Source organism: Gymnogyps californianus, chromosome 2, assembly GCF_018139145.2.
Source record: "Gymnogyps californianus isolate 813 chromosome 2, ASM1813914v2, whole genome shotgun sequence".
Lineage (NCBI taxonomy): Eukaryota > Metazoa > Chordata > Aves > Accipitriformes > Cathartidae > Gymnogyps > Gymnogyps californianus.
In genome coordinates, this window is record NC_059472.1 from 145317971 (window position 1) to 145339206 (window position 21236).

General features: G+C 41.2%; 1 protein-coding gene across 1 annotated transcript in view; it reads right to left on the reverse strand.

Annotated features, from left to right (window-relative positions):
* The window catches only part of ST8SIA6 (ST8 alpha-N-acetyl-neuraminide alpha-2,8-sialyltransferase 6), a 42059-nt gene that overhangs the window by 13978 nt on the left and 6845 nt on the right, over positions 1 to 21236 (reverse strand). The window contains 2 exon segments of the mRNA XM_050892171.1: positions 12254 to 12340; positions 17931 to 18029. Of these exon segments, the coding sequence (XP_050748128.1) occupies positions 12254 to 12340; positions 17931 to 18029 (186 nt within the window).

Consider the following 21236-nt stretch of genomic DNA (forward strand, 5'->3'; position numbering starts at 1 on the left):
GACTAGAGTCCACTTGCTTTTCTTTCTTGTATGCTTTTTCCTATAACCAGCTCTTTCTAACCTTAATATGTACCGCAGTACTAAGAGGATTCAGATAGCACTGTCAGGCCCCGAGGGCACTACCAAGCCTCACTACCCCTGCCCAGCCCCCCAGGGCCACCCACACCATGCCCACGGCCCAGGACCCCATGTCAGCCCCCCGGGGCCATCAGTCCCTGCCCCAGTGACACCGCAGCAGGGCCAGTCTCCAGCTGTGCCTGTCCTGTCCCCAGGCAGGTGCCTGATGCCCGGGGCTAGGGCTGCCCTGCTCCTGGCTGTGGGTGGGACAGGCCCGGCTGCCAGTCCCTGCTCTGCTGGCCAGGTTATTGCGCTGGGATCCCAATCCCTGTCCCTTAGGGAGCAGCCATCCCTCACTGCTCCCTGGCAATCACATGGAGATGAGGAATCACAAAAATGATAATTTTGATTTCCTTGAATATTTTCTTAAAGCTAAATGAAGCAGGCCTAAATATTATCTGTGTCAACCACAGGACATTCAGAGGAGAAGGAATAATGCCAGAATATTCTTGCCCAGCTTTAGTAAAACGGCTGTTTTGTGTGTGATGGCTACCAGAACCTGAAAAAGCAAACTGATGATAGATAACATTCATTAATACAGATGACACGTTTTTGCTTTTTATTACTCATTCCACGAGAACGAGTGCTTCAAAAAAAGCAGAAACAGTCTGGAAGAAAAACAGATATCAGAATTAATAAGAAAGTAATATTTTAAATTAATATTATGGATCCACTGAGGAAGTAAAACAGAGCCAGGCTAGTTCAGAAATGCAATGAGAACAAGAGAATACATATTGGTTAATGACATTTATTCTTACGTTACCTAAGAGCATATGTGCTAAAAATTTGTAGGTAACAATAGAAACCTCTTTCTTAGATCAAATCATGACACATAACCCCACCGTGCCCAAGCATCCATGTACAGAGCTCCAGTGGGAACGCATGTAACCTGCAGACAGTAATACCCACTGGCAATATATTTAGCGATCTGTTCATATAGGATTTTGTACAAGCTGTGACACATGGTACCTCTACAACTGACAGCAAACAATGAGGAAGGGGTAGAGACTGGGCAGTTTAAGTGATCTATCACTGCAACTGTCATCACAGTATTAATGTCATATGTGGTCTCTGCCCTGAGGTAATGATACCCTAAAGAGCATGTACTTCCTATGATTATGACATGTATTGTTGCCCTGGTTTTGGCTGGGATAGAGTTAATTTTCTTCTTAGTAGCTGGTACAGTGCTGTGTTTTGGATTTAGTGTGAGAATAATGTTGATAACACTCTGATGTTTTAGTTGTTGCTAAGTAGCGCTTATCCTAAGTTAAGGATTTTCCAGTTTCCCATGCTTTGCCAGCAAGCAGGTGTGCAAGAAGCTGGGAGGGAGCAGAGCCGGGGCAGCTGACCTGAACTAGCCAAAGGGATATTCCATACCATAAAACGTCATGCTCAGTATATAAACTGAGGGGAGTTGGCCGGGAGGGGCATATCGCTGCTCAGGCATCAGTCAGCGGGTAGTAAGCAATTGCCTTGTGCATCACTTGTCTTTTTCTTGGGTTTTATTTCTTTTTTTGTTATATTCATTTTATTTTTACTGTACTTATTAAACTGTTCTTATCTTAACCAGTAGAAGTTTTACTTTTTTCCCAATCCTCCTCTCCATCCCACTGGGAGGGGGGAGTGGCTGCATGGTGCTTAGTTGCTGGCTGGAGTTAAACCACGACAATCATACAAGTCAATTCTTTTGACAAGTGCTATATGTAAGGTGTTGCAAAGCCAAGACAACATTTTAACTCATGTATCACGCCACCTGGGGAGAGAGAAATTGTTAAAACCTACCATACAAAGAAGTTCCTAACCAGATGGTGGGATAAGAGACAAGGGTCAGAATCTTAACAGCACCAAACGGCACTACCTTAAAGCCAAACTCTGCATTTTCTTTGGAAGGGTAGAAAGTGATCCACGTTGTCTGTTCTGACCAGGAGAAAATGCTGAGATATGGGGGCAGCTCTTGGAAGACGGGCTGTTGCTATACAGGCTGAGCATCCACCTCAGATACGTGTAAGAACATGGACATAGCTTACAGTAAGAAAGTTTAAGTTCCAGTTGTTAAGAGAGCTGCTAGACTTGGGGGTTGCCCTAGAACAAAGTGTTTTTATGATCCAGTCACACATTAGAAGTCCAGAGTGAAGGAAGCTGGAGTCAAAGTACCCAAGTTTTGTAGGGCCCTGGGTTTGGAAAATATCTCCTCTGGAGTACAGGCTGGTACTGCCAGTTTCTTATCTGGAGGAAGCTTTCTCTCCAACATTTCTCCTGCAAGCAGCTGGAAGCGGAGTGAGACCTAAGAGCTATTTTTAAATCCTGAGGCGTAACATCAACCACAGATATTTCTTATGCCAAGATAAGCAGAAAGGGAGTTGACTGCATTATCTGGAAACTTCACTTGTAACAAGTAAGGAACAAAATCAGTACCTGGAAAAAGACTACACCATTTGGACTGGTAATACATATCTCATAAAACTGAATAAGTACAGTCACGATAGTCTTAATCGATAACCTAACTGGAGCGGTGTGCCGCATTTGTCTGTGAAGTTTTGTTCGTATTAGACAACAGAGAGTCACTGTTGCACTGGAGAATGTTTTTTGTTGCTCAGCAGACGCTTTCGCTGAATTTCGTCCTTTGTGGACCAAGGACGCTGGACCCATTTTTGTATTGACATCAGCTGGGATGGAATTCTGAGCCCACATGGCATCCAGATAATTTCTTCAGGTTTGTGGCTGCTGTGAACTTAAGAAAATCCTGGTTTCTGAAGCAAGTTATCAAAATATTGAGACAAGCCAAAGGAATAATGTTGTTTTCCAGTTGTATTGGGTTTGCGTGGCAAGGTTTTGGTAGCAGGGGGGCTACAGGGGTGGCTTCTGTGAAAAGCTGCTAGAAGCTTCCCCTATGTCCGATAAAGTTAATGCCAGTGCGTTCCAAGACGGACCCACCGCTGCCCAAGGCCGAGCCCATCAGCGACAGGGGTAGCGCCTCTGGGATAACATAGTTAAGAAAGGGAAAAGAAGTTACAGGGGAGTTGCAGTTGCAGCCAGAGAGAGAGGAGTGAGAAGTTGTGAGAGAAACAACTCTGCAGACACCAAGGTCAGTGAAGAAGGAGGGGGAGGAGGTGCTCCAGGCGCCGGAGCAGAGATTCCCCTGCAGCCCGTGGGGAAGACCATGGTGAGGCAGGCTGTCCCCCTGCAGCCCATGGAGGTCCACGGGGGAGCAGATATCCACCTGCAGCCCATGGAGGACCCCACGCCAGAGCAGGTGGATGCCCGAAGGAGGCTGTGACCCCCTGGGAAGCCCGCGCTGGAGCAGGCTCCTGGCAGGACCTGCGGACCCATGGCCCCGTGGAGAGAGGAGCCCACGCCGGAGCAGGTTTGCTGGCAGGACTTGTGACCCCGCGGGGGACCCACGCTGGAGCAGTCTGTTCCTGAAGGACTGCACCCTATGGATGGGACCCATGCTGGAGCAGTTTGTGAAGAACTGCAGCCCATGGGAAGGACTCATGTTGGAGAAGTTCGTGGAGGACTGTCTCCCATGGGAGGGACCCCACGCTGGAGCAGGGGAAGAGTGTGAGGAGTCCTCCCCCTGAGGAGGAAGGAGCGGCAGAAATGACGTGTGATGAACTGACCCAAACCCCCATTCCCCGTCCCCCTGCGCTGCTCAGGGGGGGAGGAGGTAGAGAAAATAAGGAGTAAAGTTAAGCCTGGGAAGAAGGGAGAGGTGGAGGGAAGGTGTTTTAAGATTTGGTTTTATTTCTCATTATCCTGCTCTGATTTGACTAGTAATAAATTAAACTAATTTTTCCCCAAGTTGAGTCTGGTTTGCCCGTGAAGGTAACTGGTGAGCGATCTCCCTGTCCTTATCTTGACCCACGAGCCTTTCGTTTTATTTCCTCTCCCCTGTCCAGTTGAGGAGGGGGAGTGATAGAGTGGCTTTGGTGGGCACCTGGCATCCAGCCAGGGTCAACCCACCACACCAGTTGCTATGCAGTTAGTCCACACTGAACTGTGGACAGTAATAGAGGACTGCTGCCTTGATTGTACATGTTTCCAAACCCCTCTGCATAACACAAACACTTCACATGGATACTCCACTGTATTTAGTGGAAGTCAGTATCTGCAGGATCTAAACATGCTGATGTAGTTTCTTTGCAGCTCCTGTAGTAGCTCTGTAGCTAAGAAGCTCAACCTGAACTGTTGTAACCCCCCTAGCAGCAAAATTAATTAGCTCAGCTTGGTTCTGCACTAATATGAATATATGCATTTTAGCTGGTTCAGCCTGCTGACAAGACACGGTGCGCATACATCCTGAAGAGACTGCAAATGTCTCAACATCTTCCAACAACTCAATTTGAACCAGCCATAAGGACTAAAGCAGTCAATCGTTAGTCAAGGGCTAGCAGAGTTTCTCAGCTGGTCTAAAAGGCAGCACTACCCTTTGGGAAGAATCTATAATAAGGGTGAAATTTGTCTTTATGCAAACAGCTTCTGCAGAGTTTAAAAACTCCCTACTCCTCCAAACTACTGATACAAGCAGCAGGAGGACCTTTAATTCATCCTCCTGCAGTAACTAGGATGGTTTTTATTCAGAACACCTTCTTTCATTAGAAACGCTTAGCTAAAGTCATTTTGTTCTATATTTTAAAAAATATTTTATTCAGATACATATCTGGTGTGAAAAGGCACTTGCTTCTGCACAAAAACTTTACACAGCCTTGTACTCTGGGATACAGGAAAGAGAGTATACCACTGGAATTGTCTGCCCCAGCCTACAGCGGGACCACTGGGCCAACACAGTTAACCATGATCCTCAAGGGGTTGCAGTACCCCCAGGGGGTCGTGAGCCTGCAGAATCTGACAAAACTGTGTGAACTTAATAGGATTTCTTTTGTGTAGACTACATGTCAGCGTGACACCAGTGCCTGTAGACCTGGGGCCAGAGGGCATTCTTCATTGCTGAGGACAGTGTGAAATATTTCCCTGTCATTATACATTGGACTAAATTGAGGTGGGAGGAGGTGAAAAGTGGATGGGGATGGACACTGCAGAAATACCAAAATATGCAAAACATTGTTCTAGATAGTAGATGCTCAACTGTCCTCTATGGCCATGGTGGGGAGGGTGAGGAAAATCATCTTAATTTGCACTAAAGAAAGCCTAAGTTCAGTATTAGGAAGCACACTGAAACAGGTTGCCAAGGCAAGGTGCAGAATTTCAACAACTGGAGATTTTTAATAGATATCTGGCCAAACTTCTTTCAGTAATGGTTTAAGTCCATTTGATTCTAAGTCACCTTTTACAAACATCTGTAGAAGCGAATGTTTGTTTGCAAAAGTATCATATCAGTCCTGTTATAAAGCATTTGCACATTATCCACACCAGCAATGCTCACACAGGCATATCTCTTTGTGGATCTTCAGTTACCCAACACACATAAACATCACAACATAAAAGAGATAACAAAACACAAAGTAAGACTAGCAAATATTTAAAGCTGCAACTCCTGTAAGCCTGATGGTAAGTGTATTTCACAGCACAGTTTGTAATATCATTTGAATAAAGGGCAAAGTATTCCAAGCGACAAAACTCTGTGGGTTACTAATAACCAGAAAAAGTCTATGCTTGCCTAATAGCTTGTTTTCATAGTTCACCTAGCTTGGGTATTTGTAATCATTAGTTCATGTAAGCTATTGTACTGTACATATGAAGACAACAAAGACTTTGAGGTTTCATATTGAAGAGACTGTTGTGACAGTACAGAGAAGAACCCACAAAAAATTCCACTATATAACAGCAAAATTTCAAGGGTGCAACTACAGGCAGCGAGACTACCTTTTATCTATGTCCACTGCTGTAATATTTTATAATGAGCAAGCAATTATCTTATTGTACTGCACTGGGGGCTCTAGACAATGATATGGGTTTCTCCAGGCTCTTGTCAATCCAAGTCAATAGCATCAAAGTGCAATGAGGCATATTATGACATATTCCAATCTTTTAGAAAAGAGTGGTTAAATCTGATATCTGAAACAGAACGTGTTGAAGGGGAATGCTACACTGGCAGCCCTTGAACTGTCTATAAACGAAGTAACATCATAAATGTCTAAGACAATGAAAGCCAACAGGGTTGAATCTGAAATCAAGGCTGAACATGTAAAAAATATAATAAAATTTTCAAACCAAAGACTATTTAAAGAGTCTGCCATGAAAACATAATTAACTCAGTCTGAGCCAAAATCAGGTTCCTCTTATAGGAATTCTCCAACCTTTCGGAAAGTATATGATCTGTAGAGCAATTAAAAGATTCAACCATTTCTCCAAACTGTCACCAATTACTATCTCTCCACCCAGTCTTTTTCTCTTCTGAAATAGAAATATGTCTCTGAATATATACTCCTGATTTTACATATGATCTATTAAACCTATGCAGCAAATGTACTCTTAAATTACACCATAATCTCAGAGTTCTGCGTATTTTCATGTATACTGGAATGGAAGATATCAGAGAGTACAGTGGAACTATTGATCTGTTTAGTGTTGGGAAAGCTATTGATTATGTGATGGTGTGAGCTTATGTAAGCATAAATTGACCTTGCAGGGTATTTTATTTGTGTTTCAACTGTGGTTCATTGCAGTACACAGATGTGTTAAGCAATACTGTTACATATGTTCGAGTGTAGCACACTACAAATTAATCTTTTCAAGAAGGAGTGGGATTTTATAATCTGCAGGTATGTTTAACACACACTTTTCAGAAGAGATATTAAAGTGGAGAAAGGGTAATAAAGGTCAAGTGGAATAAAAAGCAGGAGGGGAAATTACAGGACTAGGAAAATCAGTTGATCTTTTAACTATTCTTTTCAAGACCCAGGGTTCTTTTTTTTAAAGTAGTAATTTTTTCTTTTTAAAAAAATTACAAATATTTTGGTGGGGTGGAGCAGTGTGCCAGCTAAACTGCAGTGTAACATCAGGGGTTTCAAAACTGTATTTTACACCTAGGAATTTTCTTCTCCCTTCATTATGAGATGCAAATAAGGTTTGTCAGGAATGGTATTTCCATGTGGAGGCGTCCCAGTATCCACAGCTCACACAGAGCTATTCCAGTATGATACCACTCCTGAAGAAGTGTTGCATTGCTTTGCCAGGCTCCAAGCTCAGAGAGATAGCCCAGAAATACAATGCCCAGAGGCTTCTCTGAAACACAGCATCTGCTAAGCCTTTCTCCACATCCTCCCTCTCCTCGCCCCCAAGTCATTGTGAGGGTTGTTTTAGCTATTAGCTTCCAGCAAAAACAGGAGTTGCAACTATTTGGAAAACCTGCAGATTATTTGCCACCATGGGTGTATAGCCCAAATGAGAATAAATCAAGCTTAAAAGTCTGTAAAGGAAAGAGATGTAGAGGTGTAAAAAACAATTACAGCTTGCACCCAATTGGGCTCTGTAATTTGTTGCACTAATGAAACATTTCTTTTAAGTGGAAAACCTTTGAAGAATACTAACATAATAATTAATATTCAGGTTACCTAGGGAACCTGAGACTCTACTGACTGTAGCTAGAAGAGCCTTTGCAGAGGAAGCTACCCAGCACAGCTTTTTTCTGGAGCTTTAAGAATGATGCTGCCAGGCAGCTGCGAGATTATTTCCCCTCCCTTTACAAGTTTCTACCAGTCCTCTCTTATAACCAAGAAATCCGAGGACTTGCTTTGTCTAAAACAAGTTAGAGCTGATGTAAATCTGAAAAGGGAGGAAGAATTCAGGTGGGCTTAGAAACAAAGGGATAATGTGGAGATGCTAGATGATTGTAGAACCAAAAGAACAAGAGAAATAAAAAAAGAACAAGAGAAGCACAGCTGAATTTCATAAAGGAAAGGTCTGAATAAAAAATACTTAAACAGTTCTCTATATGTCAGCAGCAGTAAACGTTGGAGATGACTTTCCCTAAATCACTGTTAGTAGGATGCCATTTACACCACTTCTGGTGTAGGTACATCACCTTGGCTAGCTTCTACTGTGAAGTTAGATAAAACCTCTTTAGCAATGGCTGACAAACACTACTGTGGGGCACAATAAATCTTAACTAGATTGCAAGAGCAATGAACCACGTGCTTGCACTCGCTCCTCTGAGAGCAGCCTAAATCTGGCAGTGCTGATGTCAGCATTACAGATACTGAAATAAGTGAAGGGCCAGGAGAGTGGTTCCCTGACAGAGGCTGGACAAAAAACAACCACAGAAGAGTGACTGTGGATATGGGAGGTATTAAAGAGAACATCATGGCTTGTACTTACCTCATGATTCTTCCTGATTTTGAGAAACGCATGGGTAAACATCATGTAGCTGTCAAGAACCACTGACCGCTGCCAGATAGCAATCTAGCCAAGTGCATGTGAGCCTGCACAGCAGAGCAGCATTAGAGGAAGCCATTTGGAAAAGGAAAAGGGCAGCTCCCTGACAACAAATGGACACAGTTTGCACAGCTGCATGGCAAAGCTGAGCTAGGTAGTAGAGGGTCAACCTGGAATCCTGCACTCTCCTTTTTGTACAATGGGTTGGCAAAAACACTGTGGTTTGTGCCATGCATGGCTGTCAGCTGTAACCCTTTTGCCAAATACAAAGACAAGTATTTTTTTCCTGCATTGCACTTCTAATTCATATTCTTTTATTTGGCCTGGATCAGCTGGGAGTGCAGCTTACAAAGAGAATTGATGTGTACTCATTGGCACGCAGTGCTGTCTTCTAGGAACATAAGAGTTACTGGCTCAGATCACATATTCCTTCACTCCACTACCAGTATGATGGTAGCCAACAGCAAAAGCTGCAAAGGAAAACACAAGAAAGCTTCTCTGAGAAACTCACTACCCCATGGGAAGCTGCTTTTGAACCTTATTAATTAGAGGTTAGTTTATGCCCTGAAGCATAAGACATTAAATCCCTTATAAATATGCATGCTTGTTCTTCAGAATTTCAGGATAATACAGAGATGTCATACAATTGACACCACGCCTGAGAAGCATGTAAGTGTTCACTCCATTTAACAGATGGGCAAACAAGGAAAGAAGTCAAGCAGCTTCTCTGCAGTCTAGTCAGCAGGCAGACTTCTGGTGGCACTTGCAGGTGAATAATATGACACAGGCAGCTTCAAGCTCTCCTCCTGAAGGTGCCTAGCTGTATTACCCAATTCCTGCTGCACAGCCCCTCTGAGATTAATTTCCTCTTCTGCAAAATGGGTGTGTTTATCTACCTACTTAATGAGATTTTTAGAACTGAATAATATTTGTATTACACAATTATTATGCATTACTGACACTAGGCAAAGTTAGAAAAAAGAAAAGATGTACTGCCAAGGGATTATTAATTCATTTATTTCACCACATTTCTAGAAGCTTTGTTCCCTATAGAGCTCTGTCAATGCATCATTTCTCAGCTAGAGTGTCCTTGCAAAGCTAGTTCCAGGCTCTTGTGCTTAAGTCTGATAAATAAGTTTGGGAGTGCTGTAAGCACGGAGTGTACACAGATTCAGTCAGTGAACTTTATACTGAATTTGTTTTTCTCTTTTTTAAATTTTTTTTTTTAAGCCTCTATTGACCAACTGCTGAGAGCCTTGAAAGTCTCCAGTATGGTCTGGGATCAAGGACAACTGTAAAATTTTAATATTCTATTTCCAGAAAACAACAGAGAGAAGAGGAGTATGAGAGAATGGAAAAAGAAAGAAAAGACTTATGTCGTGGTTTAACCCCAGCTGGCAACTAAGCACCACGCAGCCGCTCGCTCACTGTTCCCCCCACCCCTGGGATGGGGGAGAGAATCAGGAAAAAAAACCTCGTGAGTTGAGATAAAGACAGTTTAATAGGACAGAAAGGAATGAAAAACAATGATAATGATAATAATAATATGACAATAGTAATACTAAAAGAGTTAAACTATACAAAGCAAGTGGTGCACAATGCAATTGCTCACCACTCGTTGACCGATGCCCAGTTAGTTCCCGAGCTGTAATCCGCCCCTCCCAGCCAGCTCCCCCAGTTTATATACTGGGCATGATGTCATATGGTATGGAATAGCTCTTTGGCCAGTTTGGGTCAGCTGTCCTGATGGTGTCCCCTCCCAGCTTCTTGTGCCCCCTCCAGCCTTCTTGCTGGCCGGGCATGAGAAGCTGAAAAATCCTTGACTTAGTATAAACACTACTTAGCAACAACTAAAACCATCAGTGTGTTATCAACATTCTTTTCCTACTAAATCCAAAACACAGCACTATACCAGCTACTAGGAAGAAAATTAACTCTGTCCTAGCTGAAACCAGGACACAGAAGCACACATCTTTCATAAAATAATCATCCGCAATGCCCTAAACCGAAGTACCAGTCCTTGGTCATATCAATGGAATTTTTGGATGATATGAAAGCAGATCAAATTTCATAGGGACAGAAGAATATTCAGTACTGTCATCAGAACTGCAGTATGGGTTGCGTACATATGAACTAGCTAATACTCTAGCTAGTTTGGATGTTAAAAAGCAATGAAAGCATAACAGCAAAGCCCTTGAATGTCGATTAAGTAACAAGAGTTTGTCCAGCCTGTGCTGAACCATGGGTTTCAAAAGATTTTTTTCGCTTGGTATTTGAGCTAAGTTAAAGCTAGCAAGCTTACCTCAATGTACACACAGTCCACATTTTCTAGGTGGCTTAATGCACCCCACAGTTTTCACTTTTGAATATTTCCAGTCTGATCATTGGTTGTATAACCCACCTTGACTACTTATGACCCAAACTCCTTGCTGGAAGGCAAAGACAGCAAGAGGAACAGTAACCATCTTGTACTTAAAGTCCAACAGTCTCACATGATGGTTTAGATAGAGGGTGTCATGTTTGATTCCCATAGGCCTAGAGGATGCAGAAGAAGTTGGTCCAGTGGAAGGGAGATTGCAGAAGCAATAAATGAAGAAGTCAAGCTAGAACAAGGAGTGGTTACTCTGCCACTGACTCATACACCTAGCACAGCAGAGGTGGCAAATTGCTGGTAAGTGGCGGCTGGTCTGTTCGGAAGGAAGAGAAGTTAAAAAAAAGATTGGAAAACAAGAAGCCTAAATGTAGCAGGGTAAAGAGCAGATGAGAGCAGCCTCACCTCTTGTCAACTCTGTACAAGACAGCTGCCTGTTCTGAAACAGAATGGGCTGCTTCTATAGCTCCTTATCATGCTCTGATATCTCTGTGCACAGCTAAAGCCTGCCTGAGTTAATTGAAAGTTTCTTAAACCTTAACTCTGTGTATTCTCCTGCCTCAGGTTTGGGAAACACCATTAGTTATGATACACAGCAAACACAGCAATTTATGTTGCACAAAAAGCTTTACCCCCCCTCCCCAACTACTTCTTCCACGAGTATCATGCTGAGCGTGTGGATATTAAGTTTTCAATGCTAGTTAACTCCAAAGAGTTGGAAGGTAGGTCAGTTTATTTATTTTTAATGATCATGACAGAATCTTTAATTCTGATCCATGTAATAATGTCATTCAAGAGAGTATTTCTCCCTGGAGAAAACAGGGTTGGCACAGCGAAGCTGTTCTCTAAAACCAGCATGATGCATTTCCAAATGAGAGTGGAAGCTTTTCAGGGATCGCTGTGCCTACTGAGCATGTACTTATGTGCCACCCTGAACAAGGACAGATGTAATCACGTGCTGACATGCTCAGGGGCCATGATATGCAGCATCAAACCTAATGAGTGCCTTGGGCACTTCTGTAATAGAAGCAATAGTCTTGGGGTAAGAAATACACTGCTTCATTACACAGTCTTTTACCAGAGTGCCAGTTCAGATGGACAAAATCACATTACTGATTTTTTTTTTTAATACTGTAGGTTTTGTGTCAGGAATATTTTAATCCATTCCACTTAAGTTAGTTAACTATTCATTATAGTGGAGATAGGTTAAACTACTTCATTTGTGTAGTTCTTTTATCTTACTTAGTTTGACAGTTCAATTCAAATAAACAAGAAGAGCACCAGCATCAAAAGATTAATAGAAACGTATAGCTACAAATGCAGTCTAAAAGCAATACAAAATTATCTTTTCAAAAGGGAAGATTTAAATTTATGGCTTGTTAGACAAATCTAGGGTAAACAGTTTTTTCTAAATGAGACAATGAAAATTACCTGAATTTTGTAGATTCTTCTGGTCTCCTTATCCAGGTGCAGTTCTGCAGTTTTGTGACTATGTGAAGATAATAATCCTCTGAATATCTAAAAAAGGCAACAACATCAAACACTAGAATATATATGTATGCATATTTAGAAACAGTCTCTAAAACATTCAAATGATGCATGTATTAATAATAATGTGCATGGTGCATATATAATAGATTGCTTTTAGAACTCAATGACCTATTTTATTTTTGTAATTTGTAACAGTACTATCCTCATTTAATTAGCATGACCTATTAAACATCTCTTCTTAATAGCGATGTCCTAATGAACTTTTCTTTTCAGAAACTTTTTAAAGTACACTGGTTTCAAACTTAAATATTTGACCATAAACATCTTGAAGTCATTAGAAATCATCTCAAATGCAAAAGTCCAAAATAATACAAAAAACTTCTTTCTTGTACTTGGTGTTTTAAACTTAAAAAATGTTTTGAAATGTGGCTCTTGCAAGCTAAGATGAAACATTACACTTCTTATGTCTTTTCTTTCATTTACCTTATAGAGTCCTCAAAGCTCAATTCAGTCATCTAAGACCACAGACCAATATTTACAGATGTAAGTTTTCCTTCAAATTATCTCTTAAATAAAACAATCTGTTGTTTTACATCAACCAGCACCTTGGTTACGTTGGTACATGTAACCAAAGAGCTTTCTGCTCCTTTTAAACCTTTTCAAGAGATTTAAATTTGTCCATATGTGAAATACTTCAGAACATATAAGTCAAAAGAATGGAGACATTTCTTCCCTTATAGGTTCAATGTTAATACTTCTCCCATTTGTGCTTGGATCCTAATATAGTTTTTTTAAAAACAGTGACTCTGACTCATAAGGAGGACTGGGGGATGGGAAGAAGGGATGATATGGATGCCATGACTACAAATTCTATGGAACTCATGCCTCCAGAAAAGATATACCTTGTATTATTTTAGCAAAAATGGCTTAGCGTTGGCCCAAAACCAAATGATCATGAGTTTATTTAAGCTGGAACTTAGAAGTGTGTATTTTGAGCAGTTTTACAAGAGTTGGGATGGCAAGAAACTTCACTTGTTTTTAAATGGAGCATGAGAATTGATAAAAAGGAATATTAAAAAGGCTGTGGTGGCTTGCAGCAGCAGAGGTCAACAACCCAAAAGCTTCCTTCTCTCTCTGTGTTCAACATGCTTTTATTACCACAGCTTTATGATAAACATTTGAAAAAACAGTTCTCTTTTTTTGTTTGCTTCATAAAAGTACTGCAACTGCTAAAGTTAACTTGTTTATCTACCCCTGAGAAAAATCGTGTCCCATTTCCACATGGAGAAAGAAATGAAACTTTTAAGAGGAATACTGTATTAGAACTCGTCTTTGGCTCAAGTTTGCACCTGTGACAACACGTACGATTTTCATTCTCCAGACTTAGCAAACTCTTAAAGGAACTAGATGATTGTGACTAAACTGATTTTACGGAGCCCTTGCACAACTCAAGAGAGCAGGAATGAATGGGCAGAAGCACGAGAAGAGTGAAACTAGTTTCATTGCAGCTGTAGCTGATCTGACCTGGTGCAGTACATTCTTCCTCCTTCCAGTCCAACTCCGAATCTGTTCTCTCCTTTGTGCCACTGCTGGTACTTACCTGACTCCACCTCTGCTTTGTTTTTGCCAGCTTTTGCACTTGTCAAATGCCTTCATGGGCCACTTTAATTTACTACCATGGCAAAAAATAACCCAGAAGGAAAAAAGTATGCAAATACATTTTCTTCTTCTTTAGTGTGTTAAACCAGATCAGGAAAGATTCCATTGAACACCACAGCCAGTATAAGCAAGGAGTGATGGGAGCGGAGAAACAGTGAACAAGGCCTTCCTATTTTGGCAGCTGCCTGCTGGTATGTTGTATTAGCAGCCTTGGAACTGCAGCCAGAGGAAATGGAACTACTTTCTTGCTGAAGCTGCTACCTAAATTGGCTCACCATGGAGTCAGACAAGTGTCAGTACCAGCACAGGGCAGGACAGGGAGTGCGTGTGGGGGGAGGATGGGATAGAAGCACAGGACTGAAATAGCCTATGCTGATGTTGAATCACTCATCTAGTTTTATTCCTTAAGGCTAAACAATAAATAACTCTTAGATGCTGGGACTTATGGAAAAATTCCAAAAATTAATAGGATAACAGGGCATGAAGAGTTACTTAGGCTACCATTATCCAGGAGAAAAAATATAGAAAAAGCAAATTCTAGCCTAAAGACATTGATAAGATGAAGATCAGAGTCAGAAATGAAAAGAAAAATTACCATCAGCTCAGAAAGAAATTGCATGGACTGACAAGTTATTAGCAAGTTACAGGGAAACATTTGGTAAGGAGAAAAATCAAAGCATCATCCATAATGCTAGTTCTGAGGCCTCATGAGAAACACGGGCACTCACTGTCAGAAACTGTAAAGGACCTTCTTATACACGTAACAGAAGCTGCACCTAGGGTAAAAACACCAATTACAATGCAAGAACATTGCTGCCTTTTCACTGCTGTCTACTGGATGGAATCACTCTTGCTCAGAGGTGTCTAAGCTCACCAGCTCATCCAGAAAAGCACCACCTGCAGGTCTTTACAAGGCAGCACAACACCTCTGCTCGCCCTATGCATCCAGTTTTGCTCCTCTTGTGACTTACAAAGACACTACAGACTGTCAGAACTCATCTTTGCCAGCGCTGGCACAGTGCTGCAAGCAGCAGAGACATCCCAGCAGCATGTCCTGGGGGACAGGAGCGCCCGACTGCGGCAGCTCTGCAAGGCGGCCGCCACATCTGCTCACACCAATATAAGGCTTCCATGAAACGAACTCTACTTGAATACAGACAATATTCCCATAGATTAATTTTTTTAAAGACTCCAAGTGAAGCTCTGGGATTTGCTGCAGCTGGGTTTACTGCCCAGAAAGCTTTGTTTTCCTCTCAGAAAGCCTATTTTAGCATATCCTGCTTTAAAGGAGCCTTGGGGACTCACTCCTCCAATGGAATCAGTCCAGAAGGCCATTAGAATATCATTTCATGGTTCTGCTGTAACCCAGACAGTCCTCTTCTCCACTGTTCCGTTTTAAAGAGCTGGGACAATACATATATTTCCACTGGCACCCAGGAGCTTACAGCACATATTCATTGATGCTAAAAGGGTTTTATTATTAAGATAAAAAAGCTCAGGTAAATTAAACTATAAAAATACGTGGACAAGACAATAATTACAGTGCTGAGAATAGTGAATGGAACATGTTTCATCCTGTTTTTGTCTGCCACCTGCACCACAACTATTATAATAACTTGCTATTGTAGGAAACTCGCTTATACTGTATGAGCCTTGCTGACAAATAACAGCTGGAAAGTTTTTTTTTTGCCTATAGTACTTGTCAGGTACGCAGTGACCTTCTACATTAACTGCAGTGGCTAAGGTGGAATTACTATGCACAGTCGAGGCACTGACAAAGTGTAAGTATCTTCTAATTTTTGGCAGATATCTAAAGGACAACAGCAAGGACAGAAGTGTTGAGATAGTAGGGAGACAATAGGTAAAATGTCAGAACAGAGAGACAGATGCAGCCCCACTGGTTACTTGCTAAAACTAAACACCTACTTGAAAAAAAGCTATTTGAATTAGAAGGAAAATTGAGCAGCAGGAGTGAAAAAAGGAGATATTCCTACTTGGCAGCTTATGTTCAAGAAAGAAACAAAAAGAAAAACAACAGCAGGAAATGCAAGAGAAAATGAGGAACCCTTTTGCCTTTGGACACTTTAATACCACCAAAACAACTATCGGTTTTTAAAGCCCTCAGGAGAGTGTGCACAGGGCTTGCTCTGGAATAAAAATGGAAAACTGCTAGCAAAACTCAGCATTTCAGGCTCTTTATCACCACCAGCACATACCTACTATAATAATAACTTACCACTTACGTAGCATTTTTTACCATCAAATCATTTGACAAGCTTTAAACTAGTAATTTTTTTCCCTTTCTGCCAACTTAAGAGGCAAGAGTGTCCAGAATGTCCCTGAAAGTCTAGAACTGCAATATAAAGCATTTATATACCATGCTCGTGGGTCACACCTTGAAAAAGCAACAAAGATCCCTGCAGCTCCTCTCAGTGAAGGGCAATGAGTTGCAATATTCATGGCACAAAGGAATCCCTTGCTCCTTTGTTCCAAGCATCAGTTTCTCTTCCTACCTGCCCAATTCATCTTCTGCCTTGTTAAATGGTGCAGGTCCTTTCTCTTTTGCCACAGAATAAAGGTCTCACACTTCGTAAAGTTTCTCCTACAATCTCAGCTCCAAAAACATTCTAGATATGAAGAGCACGTCTGCATTGCTGCAGCCTGTACAACTTTGTAATACACGGGATAAATAACAGCATTTATATTGCTATAACTGGATTTTGGGGGCAATACAGTGACTAGTTGTCCTTCTCTTGGTGTTAACCACTCAATTTTTCAGTGAACTGTATTCTTTGGCCTCTGTTTGCCAGTCTCTGTTGCAGCTCTCACTAGCACCACATCAGTAACAGTGGTCTACCAGTTTCAAAAGAGTAAAAACTTCAATGATAGTGTTGCTGATGAGGTGGAATATTGGTGGGAGAAGAGGTTACAGAGGAGAAAAAAAAGAAAGAATTAAAAGAGTAAAGACAGAATGCTAGGAATATGATGACTTAAAAACAGATGAAAGATCTTAAAATGCAATGAGAAAGTGAGGAGGGGGCAGAAAAGACAGGAGAAGTTTTAAAATCATGATTTAGTGTTGTTTGTGTGTTAAGAAAACCTTCAACTTCTTCAGCCTTTTGAATGGGAAAAGGCACATAATTATTTTTAGCGGAGCTTTTGTTTCTCATTCCATTTCTCTTCTCTTCACAAATGGAGGGGGGAGGGGGGGGGAAGCTTCCAATTTTAAAGACACCATGGCACATAATTAATTTTAAGCTGGAACTCAGTCCTAATGGGAAGCCTTTCTTATTTACAATGTTTTATTTATTGGTGCATCCATATAGGCAAAATGTTACATGTCAAAAGCAATGGGCTGCTTCTTCCATTTTCACTTTAGAAATTGGCAAGGAATTTGAGCAGGGCCGATATCAAAGATTTTTTTTCCATGTCAGGAAAAGGCAGAACAGCAAGTTGAAACCCAAAATTAATTTGGGGTGTTTTTTCAATGTATCTTAAATTGAATTATTAGTTCCCTGTGGACTAGTTATTATAATGAGTGCAATTAATTAGCAAGTTTTATACTAGTATATTTCCATACTTACTCTAGTGAATATGCTGAAAAGAATCCATTAACTGAGGTTGCTCATAGCAAGAGTGTTCACCAATCAGGAAAAAGACACTCAAGAATTAAATTATACCTCACAGATTCTGTTCAACCTTTTTGTGAATATCTTGGAATAAAATGTTGCTAACTGGCAAGGAGAAATCTTGTTGACTTACATTGTGAAAATAAAAAAAAATAAAATCCAACCTCGAATAAATCTAATTCATGTGAAAGAAAAAATGCAGGCAACCATTGGTTCAACAATTTCAGTTTCCTGCTGTACAGCTCCACATTAATATCATCGCGAATTACGTAAAATCTTTTACTCTTGTATTTAAAACAAACAAAGCAAAAAGCACAGCAAACACCTACCTTTTCTTCTTGATAGATGATGACAAAATGTTGTCCTGAATTGCCTTACATTTTGAAGCCTGTTCAAACTGGTAAATTCCATTTTTATTAACAGTTGTTCTGTTGGGGGAGGGGGGGGGGAGAAAAAGCAACAAACTTTAAAAGAGAGAACATATTCTGACAATGCTGTCACATTTACTTTGCTGTGACAATAAGATTAGTAACCGTTGATTTAGCTGAAAACACTGCCAAAGAAATCTTATAGACTTCTATTGTGAAGCTCTTGTATAAAAGGAGAGTTTGCTGCTAGTGACTGTAAAATATTTGGTTCTTTAAAGTAACCCTATTTCATAGTCTGAATTATATTTTCTGCTTTCCACTGTAATCAGAAAATGTAATTAAAAAAAAAGAAATGAAATGGGAAGCCTCTTGAACATTATGTTTTGAAGATATTTAAAATATTCACCAGTAAACTATTTAGCAGATGTGATTTCCTAAAGTTGTTGATGAAATGCAATATTCAGAGCCAATATAATACGTACAGGAAACACCACAGGTGAAGTGGATCTTTCTACTTGGACCTAAACTTATTGACTCGAGCTTAATACTTCCTCTCTTGTTTATTCTTTATTTACGCAGTGAGAATAAATATTTGTAAAAGGAACCAAGGCAAGTGCCAGACAGTGATCTTTAATTCCTGTTGTCTTATTTTCACCAAACTCCTGTGTGGTCCTATTGCTCTGGCAGTCCTGGTAGAAGATTGAGCTGTAAATTAGTAAATGACTGAGATACCAAGGTCTTATTCCATTCACCTCAGCTCACCCTGTATCTAGGTTCAATCTCATACAAACACCCTCTTCTGTTATCAACCTTCTGCTGTGCGTGTTGTCATTTGTCATGAAGTTTTTTTCCCCCAGCATTTTTATTTTCCTTTCTCCTCACCATCTTCCCCTCTCCCCCTCCCCATTCCTTTTGGGTTCTTTCCACTGATTCACTACTTATGGAGCACTTGAACGCTGCGACCTATTGGTCCAAACCAGAACTAGAAATACAGAAGACAGATGCTGTGTCATTCACTCCTGGGTGTGAGCTGCAGCAGTGAACAAAACCTGTGCTGTTCTTAGAAACACAGAACAACTGAGCCATTTCTGTACAGAGGCACTCATACACAAAGAGAAAGGGCCTTCCTGCTTTGTACATAATACGCTCTGCTTCTGAACCATCATTCCTGTTACTAACAAGGACCAAAACTCCATTGCCTTCACCTGTTAAAACACGGAGACTACTTATCAACAAGATTTCTGACAAGCTGATTTTGAAGCTCTTACTGGGGAAAGATGCCATTCCAAGTCACAGAATCACAGAGTGGCTAGGGTTGGAAGGCACCTCTGGAGGTCATCTGGTCCAATGCACTGCTCAAGCTGGGCCATCTAGAGCCAGTTGCCCAGGACTGCGTTCAGATGGCTTTTGAATATCTCCAAGGGTGGAGACTCCACAACCTCTGTGGACAACCTGTGCCAGTGCTCAGTCACCCTCACAGTGAAAAAGTGTTTCCTGATGTTCAGAGCGAACCTCCTGTGTTTCAGTTGGTGCCCATTGCCTCTGGTCCTGTCACTGGGCACCACTAAGAAGAACCCGGCTCCATCCTCTTTGCACCCTCCCTTTAGGTATTAATAAGGTCCCCCCTGAGCCTTCTCTTCTTAAACAACTAAAATCTTAAACAATTCAAATGAGAAGACGACTGACTGAAGAAGAAAGAGCAGAATAAATGCTTGTTTATTTTGCTACTGAACTGACTGGCACGTTCATAGCTATGACGGGAGGAAAAGGAACAAAGTGCCTTTCCTTCTCTTTCCATTGCCCAACAATTTTCTAGTGAATCAGTCACTCCGTAGGAGCAATTCACCCAGGATGCAGGCTGCAGAGGAGAGAGATCAGCCCCCTCCCCCTTTCTTTCCACCATCAGGAACTTCTTCCCAGTATACACTCAGTGCCCCTAAGGAAGTATGCAGTCTGCATGCCCCTTGTTGAGGGCAATGGTAAGACAACACAACATAAAACTCTGTCTGTTCAGTTCTCCAGTGACTTTAATAGATAGTAACAGCTGGCACTACCTAATGAGAGCTCCTTGGCTGATTTTGCATACAGCTCCTTATCTAATTCTTTTTCAAGGAGTGACATACAAATGTGCGGGCAGAAGGCTCTCAGAGCACACAGTTCAGAGCAAACAACTCGGCAGATCTTCCACAGTAAGTGCCAGCAAATATTCTGCCTACACCATTTACACACACAGGTTTATTGCAGCTTGGTCTGAATGGTTCTGTCTACACCGAAGAGCCAGGTGGGCCCTTTCACAAAAGAACCCTCACCAGTTCCCAAACAAATTTATTTAGCACTAAATCATGTTTCCTCTCTCTTGCTTCTTTAACTTAGTAAGCTCAAATGATTCTTCTGCAGCTGCAGCTTAAAGTAAGAGAAACGGCTACAGGCAAAGCTTAGCTGTATAAACAGCACCTTAAAAAAAGAACTATTGATATCATAAGCGAAGTGCATGTTACTGCTGCAAATAAGTCTTTCATTACAACTAAAAATCAAGATGCTGGATGCTGATTTGAGAAGTGGCCCCAGCCCTTCCGAGCCACAGCTGGCCAGAGGAGACCTTCTTTAACACATGAAGCCTGCCAGGAAGACCAAGTCAGAGCAGGCAGTTAGGTTTGATCAGCTCGCTGCACGGTGCGTTTGCAGACATTGTCGGAGAACCAACATTCTTTCACAAGTAGGTTTCAACTCTGTGCAGAGAATCATTACAAGGTCCTTACAGCTTCCTATTAATTTATGTCCTGAGATCAGTGCGGCAGTGAATAAATAGTCTCTCAACCAAATACAAGCTTTACTCAACAGGCTTTTAGTCTTTTTAAATTCATAGTATTAAGATGAACTGAAGCAAGTTGCCTCATTTTTTAATACGTAATTGCTTTTTATGCACACATTTTCAAGACTTGAAAAATTCAAAAGGAAGAAGTCAGATAAAAAAGAATGAGCAAAATATATCCCTGTTCTGTTTTGTCATTAAATCCTGACAATCACTTTTACAGCCATCAAGAGGAGAAAAAAGGAATAAGGAGTCTTTCCTTCCCTTTCCATGATACATATAAAGATTGGTAAAAATGGCACAACTATGGGGAAAACCAGACAGGAATTTTAATCCGAATTCTTATGCAGGCACAAGATAGATCACTAAAATGCTTCTTCTGTGGCTTTTTCCACACAAAATTTACTCAACACTCTTTATGTGGTGCACAAAGATTAAAAAAACCCCAATTTATC